This window comes from Anoplopoma fimbria, unplaced genomic scaffold (assembly GCF_027596085.1).
Source record: "Anoplopoma fimbria isolate UVic2021 breed Golden Eagle Sablefish unplaced genomic scaffold, Afim_UVic_2022 Un_contig_13508_pilon_pilon, whole genome shotgun sequence".
Taxonomy (NCBI): Eukaryota; Metazoa; Chordata; class Actinopteri; order Perciformes; family Anoplopomatidae; genus Anoplopoma; species Anoplopoma fimbria.
In genome coordinates this window covers 26091-48079 of record NW_026554367.1, presented here as the reverse complement: position 1 = coordinate 48079, position 21989 = coordinate 26091, and the positions used below count along the sequence as shown (strand labels likewise).

Sequence of the window (21989 nt, the reverse complement as noted above, 5' to 3'; positions counted from 1 at the left end):
ACCTCTTTATGACATACATGTGTAAACAAGACCACCAGGAAGAAGAAGAAGTCTATTTCTATATAGTCATTCTTATTACCTGCCAAGGTGCCATTGTGTTCGAGTCTGATGAAACCATGCAGGTTCACCTGAAACACCTTCAGCTCAGACTCCAGCAGCAACCAGCCCATCGCATACAGACCCAGATCCGGCTTAGGGGATCCTTCCCCAGCCAGGAGCCCAGCTTCTCCTCGCTGCTCCCCCACTCATACTGCTTTTTCTCCACAGGGGGGCGCCAAAATCAGCACAAAATTAAAGTTCCTTGTAGTTACTTTGATATCTTAACTGCATAGACTTTATTTGACATTATTCTTACTTTTACAATTTTTTGGAAAATGCTTTTATTTTATGGTCGATAAACGGTTATTGGACGTTTTATTTTGCTGTTTTGAAGCACTTTGTTAATATGTTTTGCTATACAAATTAAATTAGTTATAATTATTTTTATAATTAAAGAGCAGTCTTGAGTTGATTCCACAGCAGTTAGCTGAATACAGGTCTGTGTGTGTGTGTGTGTGTGTGTGTGTGTGTGTGTGTGTGTGTGTGTGTGTGTGTGTGTGTGTGTGTGTGTGTGTGTGTGTGTGTGTGTGTGTGTGTGTGTGTGTGTGTGTGTGTGTGTGTGTGTGTGTGTGTGTGAAACAAATGAACAACAGAACTCTTCATCAGTGAACTCTACCAGCCAGTAAATCAGCAAGTACAAAAAAGATAAGAGTCAAAATAATAACTTTATTCTTGTATATATTAACATTCTCCTCATTGTAGTCACAGTTACAACATTGTCTAACTGCAGAACTGCCAAAGATGACTTAAATGCAAAATAATTAATTTAAAAACACTATAGGAAAAAGTGTTGATTATTGTTTAACCAACTGATAGAAAGTACAGAGAATAATGTAATAAATTAATGTAATAATAGTCAGTTGGTTTGCAGTGGTCAAAGTTCAGCAGATGAAGCACATAGCTGCCATTTCAAAGAATGAAAATATTCTGGGGAATGACAGGCTCAACGTCTTCTACACAAGTCAATGGATCAAATATCAGTTATTGCTAAAACCACAAGTAGTTTTCCCATCAGAAGTGATGACCTACTAATATTCAACGTGGTGACTATCTTTAAAACAACAGCATCACTATAGAAAGTGGTTTATGTCTCATGATTGAACATTTTTAACCCTCCAATCAGATTTCACTTGCCCTGCCATGACTCATCCGGTAGATGCTATCCCGTTCACTTTCCTCACTCTGATCTACAGTCCAGGTTGAGCATTGTTCCAAGCAGTCCTCTCACTGTGCTCCTATTGGTCCAGTGCCTACATCAATCTGTGGAGCTCCTCCCTGAAGCTGACGTCACAGAGCAGTGATAGATGGTCGGAGGGGTAGTGGTAGGAGGGGAGGCGGTCTGGGCCGATCTGCTCCTCTGTGGGAATGTCCAGCAGGCACTGCACACTCAAAGCATCATGGGTATACCAGATATAGTCCAGAGTGCTGCAGCTCTCTCCGGAGGGGCGGATCTTCCAGGTGGTATAGGCCGGCTCCGTCTGTCCGTCAGAGCTCAACAGCTTGTACGCCGAATTCAGGCCGAGAGCGGAGGAGCTGAATCTCCGGTAAACGTCCTCTGAGGGCTCTGCGTTAAAGTCCCCGCACACCACCAGAGGGACGGCGTCTGACGCCGCCTTGCTCTGGCCGCAGCCGCCACCTTGGGACGTTATGCTGCGCAAACTCTGCAGCAGGTCGGCACCCTGCGCACTCCGCAGCCTCTCCCAGCCACTACGGGCTTTCAGATGGGTGACGGCCACACAGAGCCTCCGGCCTGTTACCTGGCACGTCAGCGTCTGGACGATGGCTACCTGGTTGGTGGGCAGCATCATGGCCGACAGCCGCAGGTGAGCCGTGGCCTGGAGGGAGAAGCGCGAGCGGCGGTAAAACAGAGCGCAGCCGTCGGGGCCGTTATTCTGCTCCACATCCAGACAGGGAGACCAGGGCTTGGCCAAGAAGCTGCCTTGGTAACCAAGGCTGGCCATGATTGGCTGGAAGGTGTCGTAGTAGTGGTCCACTTCCTGCAGGCACAGGATGTCTGGGCGGTAGGTCAGGATCTCCTCCAGGATCAGGTACTTCCTTTCCTGCCAGTTGAGAGCGTCCAGTGGACAGCGGATGAACGCGTCCTTACCCTCACCAAGAGCTAGAACGACAGAGAGGTTCATTTTTATGCTAAATTCATTCATTAGCATCCTCGGTTGTGTGAGGCTGTAGTTAAGTTTTGATAATAGTAATATGTCTTAGTTAAGTGAGTTAGCATAATGAGTAGTAAACACAAACTGCAGCAGAGGCTGACAAATTGAAATTTTCACCTGATGAAAATCTGTGAATCACCAAGTGATTACAATTCATCCTGAGAGGACCATGAATGTATGAACCAAAGTTGATGGAAAACAATCCAACAGCTGTCCAGATATTTCCCTTTAAACCACAAATGTGAACCTCACAGTGGCGCTATGGAACAAGTCAAGGGATCACTTAAAATCAGCGGGATTTACCCTCTGGGGACCATGAATAAATCTCAGTCCGTACAGTAGACGAAACTAACCAGTTCTCTAGACTTCAAGCATGTCTTATGGACATAAAAACCTGGATGACCTGTAACTTTTTAATGTTAAACTCTGAAAAAACAGAAGTTATCTTACTAGGTCCAGATCACCTTCGAATTCAATTATCTAACGATATAGTTTCTCTAGATGGCATTGCTCTAGCACCCAGCACTACCGTTAAGAACCTTGGAGTTATCTTTGACCAGGATCTGTCTTTTAACTCTTATATAAAACAGATCTCAAGGACAGCCTTTTTTCATTTACGTAACATTGCGAAAATCAGGCAAATCCTGTCTCAAAGTGATGCAGAAAAACTAGTTCATGCATTTGTTACCTCTAGACTAGATTACTGTAACTCCTTATTATCAGGCTGCTCTAATAGGTCTCTTAGATCTTTACAGTTGATCCAGAATGCTGCAGCACGTGTTCTAACAAAAACTAAGAAAAGAGATCATATTACTCCAGTATTAGCTTCTCTGCACTGGCTCCCTGTTAAATCAAGAATAGAATTTAAAATTCTTTTACTTACCTACAAAGCTCTAACTGGTCAGGCACCGTCTTATCTTAAGGAACTTATAGTTCCATATTACCCAACTAGAGAGCTGCGCTCAATCAATGCAGGGTTACTTGTGGTTCCTAGAGTATATAAAAGTAGGATGGGAGCCAGAGCCTTCAGTTATCAGGCTCCTCTTCTGTGGAACCAGGTTCCAGTTTCAGTCCGGGGGCAGACACACTCACCACTTTTAAGAGCAGGCTTAAGACCTTCCTTTTTGATAGCGCTTATAGTTAGGGCTGGTTCAGGTTCGCCTTGGTCCAGCCCCTAGATATGCTGCTATATGCCTAGACAGCCGGGGACTACCTAGGATACGCTGAGCTCCTCTCTCCTCTTCTCTCCCTCCTTCTTTATATATTAATCTCCTATTTATGCACATTACTGATTTTGCTTCTTCCCCGGAGTTCTTGTGCTTTCTCGCCTCGCAGGTTCCCAGGAATCGGGGTTATATTTGGACTGTCATCGTGCCACCTACTGAGGCCCTGCTGACACCCACTACTACTACCACTATCATTATTAGTCACATTACTATTATTATTCCCTGTACTATTACGCTTATTGACTTTGCTTCTACCCTGGAGTCTTTGTGCTTTCTCGCTTCGCAGGCTTCTATAAATCGTGGCTGTACCTGGACCGTGGATGTGCATCCTGCTACGGCCCTGCTGACACCGACTGCTACCACCATTATTATTATTACTAGTCACATTACTATTACTATTACCTGTACCATTAAGCATTTTAGCTTTACTTCCACCCTGAAGCCCTTTTGCTTTCTCGTTCTGCAGGTTTCCATGAAACGTTGTGGTACCTGGACCGTAGTCGTGCCTCCTGCTGTGAGCCGACTGACACCCACTGCTACTTCGATTATTATTATTAGTCACATTACTATCCCTATTTTCATGGCTATAATTCTACTGTAATAATTGCTGCTGTTATTATATGTAGTCTTATTATATGAATCATTTATGTCATATACATTGAATGTGTTGTATCTAAGAACTGTTATGATGCTTATTCTGTACACATGACATCTATTGCATTCTGTCCATCCTGGGAGAAGGATCCCTCCTCTGTCGTTCTCCCATAGGTTTCTTCCTTTTTTCTCCCTGTTAAAGGGGTTTTTTAGGAGAGTTTTTCCTGTGCCGATGTGAGGGAAGGACAGAGGATGTCGCATGTGCACAGATTGTAAAGCCCTCTGAGGCAAATTTGTAATTTGTGATTCTGGGCTATACAAAATAAACTGAATTGAATTGAATTGAATTTCATTCTAGAGCCACACTGCTAGCATGGTTGAATAAATAACCTCTATAACTTCTACATCTCTATATGTCACTGGAGTCCTCACCAATCACAAAATGATTGGTGTATCCACAGATGTCTACCTTGTGCGAGTATATTCCACTGCATGATCCGTATGGGTGGGTTGAGCTTCTGCTGGCAGGGCGCCATGCCACTGGGAGATACCAGATCTCGATGTGGCCTGGCCGGACGCCTCTGCAGGGCCTCTCCACACTCCCTGAGCAGCTGGTCCGGGTCGGTCTCAACCACGTCCTGGTCTGGGTTCTCCTCCAGGTACGGGTCTGATTGGTCCAACAGGGTGCTGTTCAGTGACTGGGCCAACGTACCAAACAACCTGCTGCTGCTGCCACCCATTGGACAAACTGATGAGGGGAAACAAGGGAGAAATGTGTGTTGTCATTAAAGGCGCTTTGAGTAGGTGTGGCAACAACAGGGGCCATCAGCTACCGAATAATACCAGACCAAGAAAGGTCGGATCAGCAAAACCACTGTGTGTGAGTGTATAGACCTGAGAAATAATGTGTTTTAGTATGTGCATGCAAGAGGAGGATTGTGTGTAATCCTGAGAGACCGTACATCTTCAATATAAATAAAGACGTGCAAACAGTCAGCACTTCAGAAAGGACAAAGGTTTTGTTGATATTTGGTCCCGCTGGCAGTCACAGAACACACACTAACCATTTGTTCAGACCACTCACTGCTGTGCTGAACATGAGAAACAAGGTTCACCATAACAAGTTAACAGTCCAGCAGATTCAAAGGAACAAGAGGAACTGACTTCCAATAGACAGATATCCTTCACAATCTTCACTTCACGATTTACCACTAGCCTCCATTTCCAGCACCACTCTGGTATTGTTCAGCATAATCTGCAGATATCTTTTCTGTTAAGCAAGGAGAACCACGTCCTCCAACTAAAATAATAATATGCCCACCATTTGATCGTCAACTTTAACCCCCAAATCAGAAGCTTTATTTTGAAGAGCTAAATAATTTGGAGGAAACAATGTTGGAGACAAAATATCCTTGCTTCAAACCAAATTGTTACCAAACGGAATTTCGTTGTATCACTACAATGACAATAAAAACCTCTTTATCTTTATCTTTAAATTGTTGGGAAAACCAACCAGTTGTGTATGCATTAACTTAAACTGGGCAACAGGTGCTTAATAAAGAGACTTAATGGCAAAAAATAAAACTTCCCATTGAAACCGGAATTTAATAACCTATATTGAAGAAGTTCCCTAAGAATCCAGTCAAATGCCTTCTGGAAATCAATCAAACAAACAAATGTAGACCTAATCTGCCTAATATTTGCCCGTATAATGGAAGTGACTACATTTAGATGATCAACAGCAAACCATCAAGGTGGTTTACAAGTCTGCCATGTAAAAGTGAAGAATACAATTTATCCACACAGCTGATAAGACTAATCTCCCTATAACTGAGAGGTAGCTTGGGTCATGTTTCATAGATTTAAGAATAGCTTTAATAAATGATAGGAATGTCTGTTTTGGCTCGCCCAGTAAAATAAACGGTTGAAGATTCAAGGGACTTCATTACATTGCTATCGCTAATGCTCCCCTTTGATGCTAGACACATGGTATCCTGTCCTAACCCCGACCCTACTGCTGGAGACTTGCTACCTTCTTTTTGCCTTCACTCACTTTGCCATCCTAGCGGTCACAGTGGAACCATCTTGGACAGCTGACTGTCAGTCTCTTATCTGCTGCTTCAGTCACTCTCACTAACAAATCCACCCCTGACCTTTTATCCTCTACCTCTACATCTCTGTCCACACTGGGATTCAGACTTTATCTCTCTCGTCCTCCAAGACGTCCGTCTCCCTCTCTCTGAGTCATCAGTCCCTCCCCCTCCCTTACCCGTTGTAAGGGAGGGAGCAGGGAGACATAGTGCGCCTGTCTCAGACAAAGAGGGAGGGAGAAACACAAGGACCAATGAGGTTTGTTCATCATCGTGAGAGATGCCGACTCAGCAAAAGCAGGAAGGACACAGGAAGAAGAAAGGGGGAGAGAGGACGGCCAGAGGAGGTGTGTGTTTGGTGTTTGAGTGTGTGTAGGACGTGGATGACGATGTTGAAGAAGAAGGTGGGGTTTCGATAAGAATGGGCGTGTTGTCACACACACACACACACACACACACACACACACACACACACACACACACACACACACACACACACACACACACACACACACACACACACACACACACACACACACACACACACACACACACACACACACACACACACACTGGCTGAGGATAGAGGGAGGAGTCGGAGACAGAGTGTGGGTTGTTCTTCTCTTAACCTGGTTAGTTCATTCATCCGATTTTGGGTCAGTGTGCTCTGTTTCCTGTGAAAAGAGGGTCCAGAACTGGGCTTTTCAGGAGGGGGGGCGTTAAAGAGACAGGCCCTCAAACCGGACTATTTCTGACAGAGTCCGACGGCACACAAGCTCCGAGCATGAACGAAGGCATTAATACTGAAAGTGCTATTCGTTTCATTATTCTCTGGAACACCAGAGGGTGTACAAACAAAATGAACAGTGAATAATCAAAAATGCAGCTGGTGTAACCCATAGATATGCCCATAGACTGTAGGTGTCACCGGCAAAACGCCATAAAACAACATCCACAATGACGAGGAGGGATTGTGATTATCTGTAAACTCATATCTCATATTCATGGTCTACTTTATTGCCTTTGTACAAGCCCTGTAAAGAAAGGTGTCAAAGGGTGGTCGAAGGTCAAAGGTTGAATATCCTGTAAACTATTTGATTTGGCTGGAAAATGTTTACTCAAAGGATTTTTAAGACCTCCTGTTTCTAAGATATTTAAAATAAATTGGCCTTCTTTGTATAATCCCTAGACATGTAAATAGTATTTATATCAGTGAACTATTTGTCACAGTGATCGCAGCGACTACTTGTGTCAGTGGCTGCTGCGCTGGTCGATACCAGCCGGCCGTGATCATGTCGAGAGGCTCTCCCTGCTTTGAACTACGTAAAGGCTAGCTCACAATGACAATGCTAACATGCTTATTTTTCAGACTGTAGTGTTCACCATGGTTGCCATCTTAGTTTAGCATGTTAGCATACTAACATTTGCCGATTAGCAAAGTGGCTAATTAGCTACTTTGAATTTATTCAAAGGCTGAGGCTGATGGGAATGTCACTAGTTTTGTATGTATGAAAAATAAAAAAATCAGGGTCTCAACAAGTTATAACTTAGCGATCGATGGGCTATCAATCAAATCCAGCCGGTTTTCATATTTACTTTCTCACATTTAAACACATGTGCTGCTGCCGTATGCCCCACACACACAAACACAAAAATAAGAACAACATGTCGTCTGTGTGAAAGTTCTTCAGCGCGAGATAAGAACATTTACATTTTACATTACAGTCATTTAGCAGACGCTTTTATCCAAAGCGACTTACAGGAAGTGTATTCAACATAGGTATTCAAGAGAACTACTAGTCACCAGAAGTCATAAGTGCATCTCCTTTCTTAAACAAGCATCTCAAAGCATAAGCCAGAGCAAAAGTATAGTGCAGAGGCAAATTACTACGAAAACAATAATTGCAACAGACTAATACGAATATAATAAGTGCTACAAACTACTACGAATAGGATAAGTGCAGTAAACAAATACGAATACAATAAGTGCACAATATTATTGACACACAGGTAGCTCTCCTTAAAAAAAACATTTCAGTTTATCCAACTAATCCACTCATGCACACTTCTAGACTTTTGTAAGCCTATCCCTCTTTTTATACTTCCTTGAATTATTTGCTTTTATCATTATCATTTCACTCAACCTTCTGTGTGGAGTTTGCATGTTCTCCCCGTGTCAGCGTGGGTTCTCTCCGGGTTCTCCGGCTTCCTCCCACAGTCCAAAGACATGCAGCTTAGGTGCATTGAAGACTCTAAATTGCCTGTAGGTGTGAATGTGAGCGTGAGTGGTTGTTTGTCTCTATATGTCAGCCCTGCGACAGACTGGCGAACTGTCCAGGTGAACCCTGCCTTCACCCATTGACAGCTGAGATCGGCTCCAGCACCCCTGCGACCCTTAACTGGATAAGCAGGTTACGGAAAATGGATGGATGGATTTCACTTACTTTATTTTCCATACATTTCCGGTGTAAAAAGATACACACATGTTCATGTTTATGACAGCTATCAGTATTACACTATCTTAAAACGTCAGAGTAGCAGACTAATAAGGAGCTGATTTTTCCTTTCCTTATCTTTCTTGGATAATAGGGCTGCCTCCCACTTTGCTGCGGTCTACCAAACCCAGATGGCTCTTCTCCTCCTCTTTGGTAGTTTTAGCAGTGCATCTCCTGGTTCACTGCGCAGATAATGAAACAGCGCCACCACGTCAGTGCAGTGCCGCTGTCGTCACAAATGACAGAATCCAACAAAACACTTAATGCTTATTTTTGTTAGAAAATAAGTGTTAAGTGTTGAAGAGTTTTTGTCAAGAGCAGGAAGAAGGACAAAATTTGACGGAGGCAGCCTCGTAATTCACTATGCATGAAAAAAGCCTGCGATGGGATTAATCATCTGACTTAATAACGTCCTCCCTGTACTTCAACTTCATACATAGTTGTGTGGATTCAAAAAGTCTGGACAATGACAATGTCAAATTACAGGTTTGATTTAACTGTTGGCCATTTAAAATAAAAAATACAGCACCAACCATGGACCCAAATGGATGAAGGACACACACACACACACACACACACACACACACACACACGTATACATACACAGTTTTCAGTCTGGTTATCCACCTAACGTCGTCCTCTCACTCATCCCTTGCTCCTCTTCCTCGTTGGATTGCGAGCAGACTGGATGTGGCTCTGGAAGGACAGTGTGACTCTCATGAGACAGTCCCAGTGACTGCTGCCGTGGCAGCCAGATCAAGGAGGTGACTCAGTCATGAAATGGCCCATTCAAGAATGCTCTCCCTCTCTCTCTAGTATCAGAATGAGAGCTCTGCAGCAAAAGGCCATCCAGGGAGGAGACGCATTAAACTGGAATTCTGGTCAACAATGAATTGTCACACTCTCTTTGTGTGTTTGTTCTACATTCGACATGCCTCCTGAGACGGCGCTCATCACCACCAGTAAGAGAGGCAAGAGTGCCCTGCTTCAACAATGCCAACTACTTGTTCTACTAAGTACAGTGTGTTTATCTTCTTCTTCTGTTCCATAGAGCTCCATTAAAAAACACTTTAGTGAGCTTCACCGCTGTTCCTTCATCATCACCACCAACACACACACACAGTAGTTTATTTGGACTCGATCCCACACATTGTCCTGCTGCCACAAATACTCACTAGATCACCTAATGTGGATTAGTGCGCGGCTGATAATAGTCCCCTTTAAAAGCACCATTTCCACCTGTTTGAGTCAGGTTTGATAAAAACTACAGTGACCAGCTGTTGTTGGTTCTTTTAAGTATTGATACTTAAATAAAAAAAAGAGAAAAATACGTTTTGTGAGACAATCACTCCAGTAAGACTTAATAACGCTAGTTTAAGTTTTCATGGGATTTGTTGACAAAAAGAAAAATATAGAATAACACCAGTGCTATTATTAATACCCAGTTCATCACAGTGCACTTCATACATTTTCCTGCACTAGTCCAGGTGGTAGCCATAACATCTTTGGCCAATGAATGCTTTCAAATGTGTTCTTCACAATCTCTCCATCGGTCTCTCTTTCCTCTCTCTGGCGATACGGGCATCTTCAAAGACATAAACACCGGAGACGCATACAAATATGGTTAACGAGACTAACTGACAGGACACTAAACCCGAGTCAACCAAATAACTGCCAAATGCAATATTACTGTGACAGCTAAGGGAGGAAGGGCAGGTACCTGGCATTAATATTTATCTACCGTCCATTATGTTAAAGTTAGACCTTGTGGCATTTGAGTTTGAAATGCTACAGAGACATAAATGCCTTCAGTAAATTACCTTAAGGCTTGCCAAGATGGTTATCACGCACTAGCAGGTCCTCACATCTCCAAAAACTATAAAAAAAAAATCATAATTTAACTAAACATCTTATTTGTAATCTAAATGTTTATTTCCTTGCCCGTCTCAGTTGCGGGTTGATGTGAAATGCATGCTGGGATACTTCGTACAGGTTAAAATGGGATGAGCAAAAAAACACTTGAAGCGTACTGGGCTAAAAAGAAGATAAGTTCAGGCAGACGTCCGACTGAGAAAAGCCTGTGGTCACACACGTTCTTGTTTAAGTGACAACTCAACAGTGACACACACTCATTACAGCAGGTTCACGAATATCAACAAAACACACCGTCATTTTCTACTTGTATAGAACGGTAGAATTAATTTACCACTCTCGGTAAAATAAGCAACAGTAACAGAAACAGTGTTGCTCACAAAGTGAGTTATATCTGTATTCATTTGGCAGAAAACCTACAAATCACAGCACACAAACTGTTGCTTTTTCTCTGTGCCAAAGATAAAAAGCAAGTCCTGGAACTGGACTTCCAGGACTTGCTTTTTCTCTTTGTGAGGGTGCTGTTGAATAATAAGCCAGTCTGTGCTGAGTGGTGCTGGTTACACAGACAGATCAGATTCCAGGTCATGGTCTCCTCTGCTGTGCAAACACATGACAATCAACTGAATAACCAGAGTGTGGTATTAGATGAAGTGGTACAGGGTGGAAAAATGAATGAAGGGTTGTATTGTGTATAAGTGACATTAATCAGACACAGAGTTTTACACCATGGATGTATGAAGGGTACTGGATCCAGTGTTAGAGCCAGGTCCCAGGTCATTCCTATAAAAGCTGCTCAGTGGGGCATGAAACAAAAAAGGTTTGACTTCCAAATAGAATTCAGAATTTGAATCTTCTAGCAATCTTCCGCATTCATGGAGCGAACCAGCGTTTCCTTTAGCTCCGCCTCCCAGCCCATAGGTCAAGCCTCGTTCTCATTCACATGAACGAAAAATAACTGTGGATCAGTTATCAGTGCACGTTAAAACGTTATACCTCCATCTACTTTGGTCATCAGATCAGCTGTATGTTTTAGTTTGAGTGCTGTTGTACCAACACTGCCAAGCTAACTCAAGGGATTTCACTTGTGAGTGGAAGATAGCGGGCCTGATGGATTTATGTACAAATAGTATGCAGTCCCTTGATCCATGTCTTGGTGATAACGTAACTCCCCCTGACCCCCATTCCCATTACAGATGGAGGCCAGTAAAGACCTACATGTTAGATTAACAGTTTTAGCCTCCAGAGAAACACAGGAACTATTACTGTCGCTAATTGAAGGCGCCTCTTTGCTGCTGACCCAGGCCACGTGAGGATGTATGTGCGTGACCTCACCACAGTATGAAAGGAAAGACTTGACCCGTTTCCTTGTGAGGATGACTTAAATAGACAACCCTTCAACCTGGTTGGACCTCCTTTAGGACTTTGACTCCAACCTCGTATCCTGACTGGCTCACGTTTCACCAGCTTGAAGGCCAATATACCGTTAAAAATCAGGTTCCCTGAGACAATTACATAATACCATGTGGCAGTTTTTACGAATGTAAAAGCCCAGCACTGACATACTTGTGGGTGTTTTGGCAGCTGTTTTCAGCCAGCTCTAATAAGCCACTGTACACTACCTGCTGCACAGTGAACATCAGACAGACAGTGAGACACTAGCTGGTGAACATAGGGGAGCATTTAGCAGCTAAAGCCAAGTCCACACTACAACATCTTTCCCAGTTTAAGTCTTCAAATGATGCCTTGCCACAAAAACACACACGAGAAGAGACCTGGTAAATGAAGAAACACCATGCACACAGTTTTGCTTGTCCATGTTGTCTTTGGCCTGTGTTTCCACTATTTACCATACGATTTCCACTATTTACCATACGATTTCCCTCTATAGGTAAGAGAACTACTTTGGTGCATCAGGGCACCAGACTGCAACAAAAAATGGACCATTTTTGAGAGTGCGTCCCAACCCTGCTAAGTTCAAATTTGTTGCGGCCTCATTCTGGTGATTCTGGTAGTTCTGGTGCTTTTTGTCAGGGAGTGGTGTATCGGTCGTGTTATGCAGACTAGGCATTGAGAGACACACAGGGGCCCCTCTTGGTCATTTATTCGGTCGTTTTGGTAAAGATGTCTTGAGCCATATTAGTTCTTTGGTGATTTCTAATCCTTTTTCATGCTGAATGATTTATTTTCCAAGAATGAGCACATCTTTGTTAAACCCAAGATTAGAAGAGGTGCTTTTGTGTGATTCTTTGGTGGAGAAACTTTTACCGATCGAGTTAAATCATGTAATCGAAAACACTTCGACAAAAGTGTTAGTTGACTGAGAATACCTTTGGTAAAGGACAGCCCTAGTGACATATTTCTTTGAGGAGCTGCTAGAGACGAAAAAACGCTAAAACAGAGTTTCATTCATCTCCCTCTACACAAACAAAACTCCAAATGAATGCTAATGTTGCTCTGTAGCTGCTTGATGGTTACATTTTCCATATTAACTTAAAAAGGTGCCCAAACATTCTGTTATTGCAGTTTTAATTAATAGTTGATAAAAGAATATCAAAGCCAATATAATATTGAACCATCACATCCCTTTAACCCTCGTCCTTGTGTGACCTTGACCTTAATCATCTGTCCATGTCTTGATAGTGTCTGTTGCTGCTTTATATCAGATCTCTCTTCCTTGAGGGAAACAATGCCTTCAGTCATGTGTTAAAACCAGGTGGAGCTCTTCACAGTCCTCTCAGCCTATTTGGCAGCTAGTTAAGAAGTGCACTGTCATAGTTAGCAGTGGCGGGAGGGAAACAGAGGCTGCTTGAACAGATTACCTGACAGAGTTAACTGCTTAAGAACAGCAAGAACATCCTGTATCAGTTTGAGAGAAGGAATAAATAGAAGTGGTCTCTTAGCAGGAGGAGTGCCTTTTTAAATAGATTAAAGGGTTTATGTTTAATGTGAGATTTTGTTCTGTTTGAATTAGAGTTGAAACGTTTAGTCGATTCATTGATAAATCAATCAACAGAAATTAAACGGCATCAATTTTGATAACCAAATGACGGTTTTAATTGAGTTAAAATGTCACAAATGTTTTTCTTTGCAGCATCTCAGATGTAAACGTCTGCTGCTTTATTTTTTATAATAGCAAACTTTTTAGCCCAAGCTACGAGGTTGTTCTCCTTTAAGTGACAAGCCACTCTTCCGAGTTTGTGAATGTTAATCAGGTTTACGGCTTAAAGTGGTATCAGCACACCCTGTTCCAACTTCTCTTCAGAACACTGTGTACCAAACTACTACTGTGTTTAATGAGATGGCGCGGGTTGTCCACTAGTAGGAACATTTGTGGACAAGAGGCCGGTCAATCCCTGGCTCCTCCAGTCTGCATGTCACAGCGATACTGAACACTAAGTCTCTCCTGAAGGCTGTGCCAGCAGTGAGAACTTAGATCAGATCCTCAGGAGCAGGTGGAATCGTGTATGGCAGCCTGACATAAGTTTATGAATGTGTTTGTGAATGACAACCATAGTTCTGGTCCCATCGGTCGTGGGCCTGGTTGCTGAATGGGAGCGCTTGGACAGGTTATAGTTGGTGTGCACTATCCAGGGCCCAAGAGCCCCTTCTACTACAGCGTGTTACCTGGGTAAACCCTCCAGTCAACTCACTACACTACACACCATATCTCCACATCTTTGATCTGATCAATAAACACCATTACACAACTCATCTCCATATCTTTGATCTGATCACTACACTACACATCATTACACAACATAATATCTCCATATCTTTGATCTGATCAATAAACACCATTACACAACATATCTCCATATCTTTGATCTGATCAATAATAAACACCATAACACAACATACCTCCATATCTTTGATCTGATCAATAATAAACATCATTACACAACATATCTCCATATCTTTCATCTGATCAATAAACACCATTACACAACATATCTCCATATCTTTGATCTGATCAATAATAAACACCATTACACTACATATCTCCATATCTTTGATCTGATCAATAAACACCATTACACAACATATCTCCATATCTTTGATCTGATCAATAAACATCATTACACAACATATCTCCATATCTTTCATCTGATCAATAATAAACATCATTACACAACATATCTCCATATCTTTGATCTGATCAATAATAAACACCATTACACAACATATCTCCATATCTTTGATCTGATCAATAATAAACACCATTACACAACATATCTCCATATCTTTGATCTGATCAATAATAAACACCATTACATATCTTTGGTTCAAGAACAGCTGTTCAGTGAATGCTGTTCTCTGCTCAGACATGACTACTGGACCACAGTATAACAATTAGAGAGGATGACGTCAGAGCGACGGGTTTGAGCGTAGGGGATGACGTCAGAGCGACGGGTTTGAGCGCAGAGGATGACGTCAGAGCGACGGGTTTGAGCGTAGAGGATGACGTCAGAGCGACGGTAGCGCGGTCTGAGAATACCGGATGAAAAGTGGAGGAGTACAGTACCTGGTCCGGTGCTGGGTGTCCCGTTGGGCCGTAGCTGGGGACCGGAGGGACAGTACCGGTGGCTCCTGGCTGTCTGTCCCCGCAGTGAGGACACACACAGCCGGATCAGAAAAGACGAACAGCGACGAGAGGGATTCATTCTGCCGGAGAGCAACGGACCAGAACCGGTCACCGACTGGAGAAACCGAGCCGTGTATTAACCCCGGTTAGCGGGTGAAGCTCCTCTGGTCCCTCTGGAGGCAAAGAGAGCCGGTACCGGCACAAGTTACGTCATCCTACCCACGTGTCCCGGAAGCTCTGCAGACTGAGGGCTGGACTAGTGATGGGTTAGTCCATTATGCTTTACCCGGGTTAGTCCATTATGCTTTACCCGGGTTAGTCCATTATGCTTTACCCGGGTTAGTCCATTATGCTTTACCGAAGGCACACACATGCTTAGAACGCCCTGCATACTATAAAAAGGAACCCCTGTTAGAAAAGGTACCTCACTATAAAGAGGGAACCCTGTTAGAAAAGGTACCTCACTATACAGAGGAACCCATGTTAGAAAAGGTACCTCATTATAAAAAGGAACCCCTGTTAGAAAAGGTACCTCATTATAAAAAGGAACCCCTGTTAGAAAAGGTACCTCATTATAAAGAGGGAACCCTGTTAGAAAAGGTACCTCACTATAAAAAGGAACCCCTATAAAAAAAGGAACCCCTGTTAGAAAAGGTACCTCATTATAAAAAGGAACCCCTGTTAGAAAAGGTACCTCATTATAAAAAGGAACCCCTGTTAGAAAAGGTACCTCATTATAAAGAGGAACCCCTGTTAGAAAAGGTACCTCACTATAAAGAGGGAACCCTGTTAGAAAAGGTACCTCACTATAAAGAGGAACCCCTGTTAGAAAAGGTACCTCATTATAAAAAGGAACCCCTGTTAGAAAAGGTACCTCATTATAAAGAGGGAACCCTGTTAGAAAAGGCACCTCATTATAAAAAGGAACCCCTGTTAGAAAAGGTACCTCACTATAAAGAGGAACCCCTGTTAGAAAAGGTACCTCACTATAAAGAGGAAACCCTGTTAGAAAAGGTACCTCACTATAAAGAGGAACCCCTGTTAGAAAAGGTACCTCATTATAAAAAGGAACCCCATTATAAAAAAGGTAAACCCTGTTAGAAAAGGTACCTCATTATAAAGAAACCCTGTTAGACCCACTATAAAGTTAGAAAAGGTACCTCACTATAAAGAGGGAACCCTGTTAGAAAAGGCACCTCACTTTCATCTCCTCCGCAAACAGAATGTTAAGTTCAACATTTAAATAGCTACAGACAGATCCCCCCCTCTTTCCACCAGTGGTTCAGGCCGCCCTGCCTTTACTACTATAGAGGCGGAACCTGCGAGAAGAGGGCGTTAACGCCCGTAACAAGCCAATCAGCGTTCAGCTGGTTTGTTAGACAGGAATGAAGGCTCTGACGTCAGCAGCACGCACACAGTGTTCTTTTCAAATGAGATGGCCTTTCCCCTAAAACTAGTTCTGTAAGTTCATAAGAAACAGCCTGGCCTAAAGCTTGTTACGCTAAACATAAAGCAGGACCGATTCATCATCTTTCTTTTTACAAAGATTGTATTTTGACTTAGTAAGATAATACAAATAGAAATGAAAGTTCTTCTGACTGATGAGTCATACAAATACATTCCCCAAAGTCATCTGTAACTGCTTCCCCTTCTTTTCTTATTTTTTGTATAACCAAAAGCTTGTGGGGAAGTACTGTTTGAATACAAAGCCACATTTCCCAATTATAAATACAGTAAAGTTGTCTTAAACTTGCATTATGTCCTGAACACTGCTTCCTGTAAATGCTCTTTTCTATGAAGACCAAAAGTTACCGTTTTTTTTAATTTATTCTGATCTAGAGTTTGTTGAGGCCACATTAATGTTCTGAAACCATTATATAACCAGGTGAAGGGCCAGTAGTGTCAGGATCCAGAGCTTTTTTCTGTTAATTATTCATCAACAGAACAGTGCTTTCAAGGTAGGAGTTGTTCAAGGTTTGTTTTCAAAGTATATGTACAGTATGTATTCATGATTTACGTCATACTGTTCGAAAACAGAAGCAAAGTCAATAAGGCAAGCAGTGAAAACAACAAACATCTTTCAGACTTAGAACATATGCTACACATGGCAGCAAAATGCCTGTATGTTAATTTATTTAAGTGTTTATTTTCTTTTTATTACACACACACAATTATTTCAGATTTGCAGTTTTTTGGTCAAATACATTTTTTATTTTTTTTTAGCTTTATCTTGTTTAAGCTCACATAAGCAAATCTATAGCAGCAGGCGGACGATGATGAACCCAAAATAGTAATATTACCATTGGTTATGGGTTAGAAAGAAAATATCAATGACCATATCTGTGCTTATTGCTTAACTAAACCAACTAATTATCTGTGCACATGGTTTAGGGCAAGGCATCAAAAGACACCTGACATTCAAAATAAAAGCTGCCGATTCAAATTCTGTAAAAACTGTTTTTAAGACATTGTATGCAGTTTTTAATTGTCATGCAAGATGAATGAAAGCACCGACTGATAACCAGTGTCTTATTTTGAGACATGTTATGATTTCACAATACATCTCATGGCATTATTTTCACATAATAATTATGTATCAAATATCAACTAATACTTGCACAGTTACACTGCTCTGATTAACTAATTGTAACTCTGTTATGTGCTCCATGTTACTATTATATAAGTCCATTTGCACCTGTTTTTACCCTCTGTTACCCCTCTGCACAACATGGGTCAAAGGTGACCTATTACTATATATTTCATAAATTCCTCAAGTAAGTTAAACATTTACTTTAATGTTATTTCATTTTTGCATAGAAAATCTTTATTGTATCACTTCCCCAAAAAAGTGTACCATGGGTCAGAAATGACCCATATTCATTCTCAATGGAATTTGATTAGTTTAGCCTGTATTTGCAATAATGACATTTTTTTATAATGGAGCATTCCCCTAAAGATCACTATTTCACGAGTCTGCATTAACACCAATGTCACGTCACATATAATTATTATGTACTTTAAACTTCATAAACATCATGTGCTCATAAATCCTTATGTGGTTCTATGGTTAGACAGAAAATGTATATGTCTTCAGATGTGTTGAAAACATTTTTTTTACTTCTCTCTCTTCCCTTTGTTTTTTGTGAACATGAAGAAGGCAGTAAGAGGTTGAAGAGCACTGGCCGCTGGAGAGCAGCAGTAGTTGAAGGATCATTCTGACGCTGAGGGTGAAGGGGTGGATGGAGCGGAGGGTGGAGCCAGGTCCTCAGAAATGGAGGAGACCATTAAGGCCCTGGTCAATATTTTGTGCGCAAATATTAGGGAAGCAGAAGGTACGAGATGTCCTATTGGCTGAAGAAAGAACAAGGCAAGAGCAGTGATTTAAAGTGTTGCAGCATCATTCAATCCGCTTCAGTTAGGCCCGTACCTCTCCAACATTTGATCAACTGTCTGGTCAGGCACACACCCTGGGGGCAGATGTTGTGGATTCAGATGCAGTTAACCCTCCTTCTCAGACAAAATGTAGAGGCTCCCTTAATGACTGTTCCTACAGCAGTGGATTCGAGACCCACCCAGGAGCTAAGGCTTCAGCAGTTAATGGATACTGATGATATTGAAAATGTTCTTGTTACTCCTTAAAAACTAGCAGAAGCATGTAGATGGCCAACTGAAGATCGGGCTTTCACACTCATTCCATTATTGACAGGCAAAGATAGAAGTGCTTATGTCTTGGTATTGTAGGTATTGTTTGTTGTATAGTATGTGTATTTATTGTCTGTGTCTGTGTAGTTGTATAGTATGTGTATTTATTGTCTGTGTCTGTGTAGTTGTATAGTATGTGTATTTATTGTCTGTGTCTGTGTAGTTGTATAGTATGTGTATTTATTGTCTGTGTAGTTGTATAGTATGTGTATTTATTGTCTGTGTCTGTGTAGTTGTATAGTATGTGTATTTATTGTCTGTGTAGTTGTATAGTATGTGTATTTATTGTCTGTGTCTGTGTAGTTGTATAGTATGTGTATTTATTGTCTGTGTAGTTGTATAGTATGTGTATTTATTGTCTGTGTAGTTGTATAGTATGTGTATTTATTATCTGTTTCTATGTAGTTGAGCTGCTGCAACACTTGAATTTCCCCCATGGGGATCAATAAAGGAATATAATAATATTGATGATGCTCTTGAATATGATAAGGTAAAAAGGGCTATTCTTCCCAAAAATATGACATAAATCCAGAAACCTACAGACAAAGGTTATGTGAACTTGAGGTTGAACCAGTTGAGAAGAGGAAGGAACAGTGCTTCATTAGTTGTGTTGTAGGCTTCTTCCAGCTGCATGTGCCCGACTGCGTTCTTTCCGCTCTGATCTTCTCCCTGTACAACAACAGCTGCACCTCCGGTCATCAGTCCGTCAAACTCCTGAAGTTCGCAGATGACACTACCCTCATTGGACTCATCTCTGGCGGGGATGAGTCCTCCTACAGGTGGGAGATGAACCATCTGGTGACCTGGTGCGGACTGAACAACTTAGAGCTCAACGCTCTGTGTGACCCCCTGGTCGCCTATGGGGATTCCTTCTGCTAAGCAAGTGTGTTAAATGTTTGTGCATGCTAATGCCTTATTGTACGTGTGTGTGTATTTCTAGGGAGAGGCTGATTTGTCCAATCTCAGTAATATTTCTGGGTTATTACCCAGAGCAGGGCTTATATCCTCCTAAATGTAGTTTAAGGAGGGGATCTAAGCTGTGTCTAAGCTGTCTGCTGAGCTTAGACTTGTGTGCTAACATGAGCTAAAATGGATTAGACAGGAGAATTTAGCAACTCATGTGAATAAGGGCAAAACTAAATCCCAAATTAATGAAAAAAAATCTTTTTTTTCTAAAGGCTTTTGCAATAAAATAACTTTGATGAAATCATAATGTTCCACAGTGCTGCATATTACGTCAAGATGAAAAAGTTGTGAGGATTCAGACCTTGGGGATTTAGGTTAGTATTGGCAAATGGTGTCCTACATCTGTCTGAACACTAAGTGGCTCCAAAGCTCCACACTACAACTGTATCCAGACCTACACTGAGCTGTATTCCTACCACCAGCCAGGACTGCTATAGTCACATGGGAATATGTCCTTTTATTAAATAAATGTAAGTGTTTCTCCATTATATACCAACATTTTCCCTTTATTTCATGAGTTCTAAACTAGTGACATTTATCATGGATGTTGAGCTTCAGATCAAAAGCTGCAGGGGGTTGGAAGAGTTTAAGGAGCAAATGCAAATCTAACATATCTGTAATATGGACCAGCAGAAGGAAAAAAACAAGTCTTAAACCGTCTCTAGATGATATGAATATTGAATAGTAATTTTTATTTGCTTATGCAAATCAGTAATTTCAGATATTCAAGCCATCCAGAAGGTTTAATAATCTATGGGGACGGGGTATCGTCACACAGCATAACACAAGGAACAGCGAAACAAGCCAAACAGCAGGAGGCTTCATATCTCTGTTATAGAGAAGCTGTTTGGAACCAACAGCTCATAGTGTGAGCTACATGAAGCATCATGTTTAGTCTTAGTTTGGCAAAACGCGTATACATGGACTGTAGTCTCGTGCTTACTGTAAATCAGTGTGTACATGCAGCAGGTCAGTAACCAGATTTCTCCCCTACCTCAGACCTTATTTGGAGCATGGCTTTAGTATCATAATTGTCATTTTGCAAGGACAGTTGTGATGCTAAGCAGTCTGGTTGTATGAGGTACTTCTCCATAGTTACTGTATTACTACAATAGATGGAGTTTGGAGAAACAGGCATTAGTACCAACATGGGAACAAAGCTATGTTCTGCTGTGGACGTATTTTAGACACCTGAAAAAAATCTGTTTAAGTGTTCTCTATATTTAGAATATTTAAGTAATAAATACTTTCCAGTATATACGTGTTAACGGCCGATAGCAGCAATCGTTAACATTTTGAATTTTTTACAGTTAGAAATATACTACTAATAAACTCTACATCTTCTGTCGCAAACTAAAAACAAATTAAAATTGAATTAAATGAAAAACTGCACAAACACGTTAGGTTTTTAAACTTTACGTTAAAGTTTGGTTGACTGTGGAGGAATGGACAATAAAAAGTATGTATTAATGAACTGATCATAGAACAACAGGCTGTTAGCAGCCACAGGTATGATGTTGTGTTTCCCCTCACTGAAGAGAAGAGCATGAACGCAACGCTGTGATGCTGAACTTACTTTATATCCATTGCCAACAATAACAATGTATATCACATAAGGATGCATGAAATATAAACCTAGGATGAGAAAAAATAAGACTTTGCCCTTCTGCCATAACAAGGTTTTGTCTCAGCCCAAAAAAGAGAAAAATAAAATCACAGTAGTCACAGGTTGTCAAATTTGATTTCGATGGTCAAAACTGACTTTCAACCTGAAAGTCCAACATTGATTGGTTACTGGCCTTAACGACGGTTTCTTCTTTAAAGAGCACTGAGTACATGTAGCTTCATGACGGGCCATGAGCCATAAGGTTTAATTAACTTACATTTTTAATTGGGGAAAGTTCAAACGCGCTGTAAGGTCCTCTTAATCGCCACCAGGTGGTGCTGCTGACCCGTTTCTGTTACTTTGAGTTGAAGGTATCCTAATCTTTACTTTTGAGTAGTAGAAGATAATCTGAGCTAAAAACGTGAAGCTACAAATACACTCAACAAACTAAGACTACTACAAATACACTCAACAAACTAAAGCAGCTACAAATACACTCAACAAACTAAAGCAGCTACAAATACACTCAACAAACTAAGACTGCTACAAATACACTCAACAAAATAAAGCAGCTACAAATACA

At 41.5% G+C, this 21989-nt stretch overlaps 1 protein-coding gene across 1 annotated transcript; it reads right to left on the bottom strand.

The window, feature by feature from the left end:
• Positions 1 to 751: 751 nt before the first annotated feature.
• Positions 752 to 15386, bottom strand: nocta (nocturnin a). Its single transcript, XM_054627648.1, has 3 exons — positions 15073 to 15386; positions 4560 to 4838; positions 752 to 2218 (listed from the first exon to the last, which is right to left on the bottom strand). Exons 1-3 carry the CDS (start codon positions 15209 to 15211, stop codon positions 1350 to 1352), a joined length of 1287 nt encoding a protein of 428 aa, XP_054483623.1. The 5' UTR covers positions 15212 to 15386; the 3' UTR covers positions 752 to 1349.
• Between the last annotated feature and the right edge of the window lie 6603 nt (positions 15387 to 21989).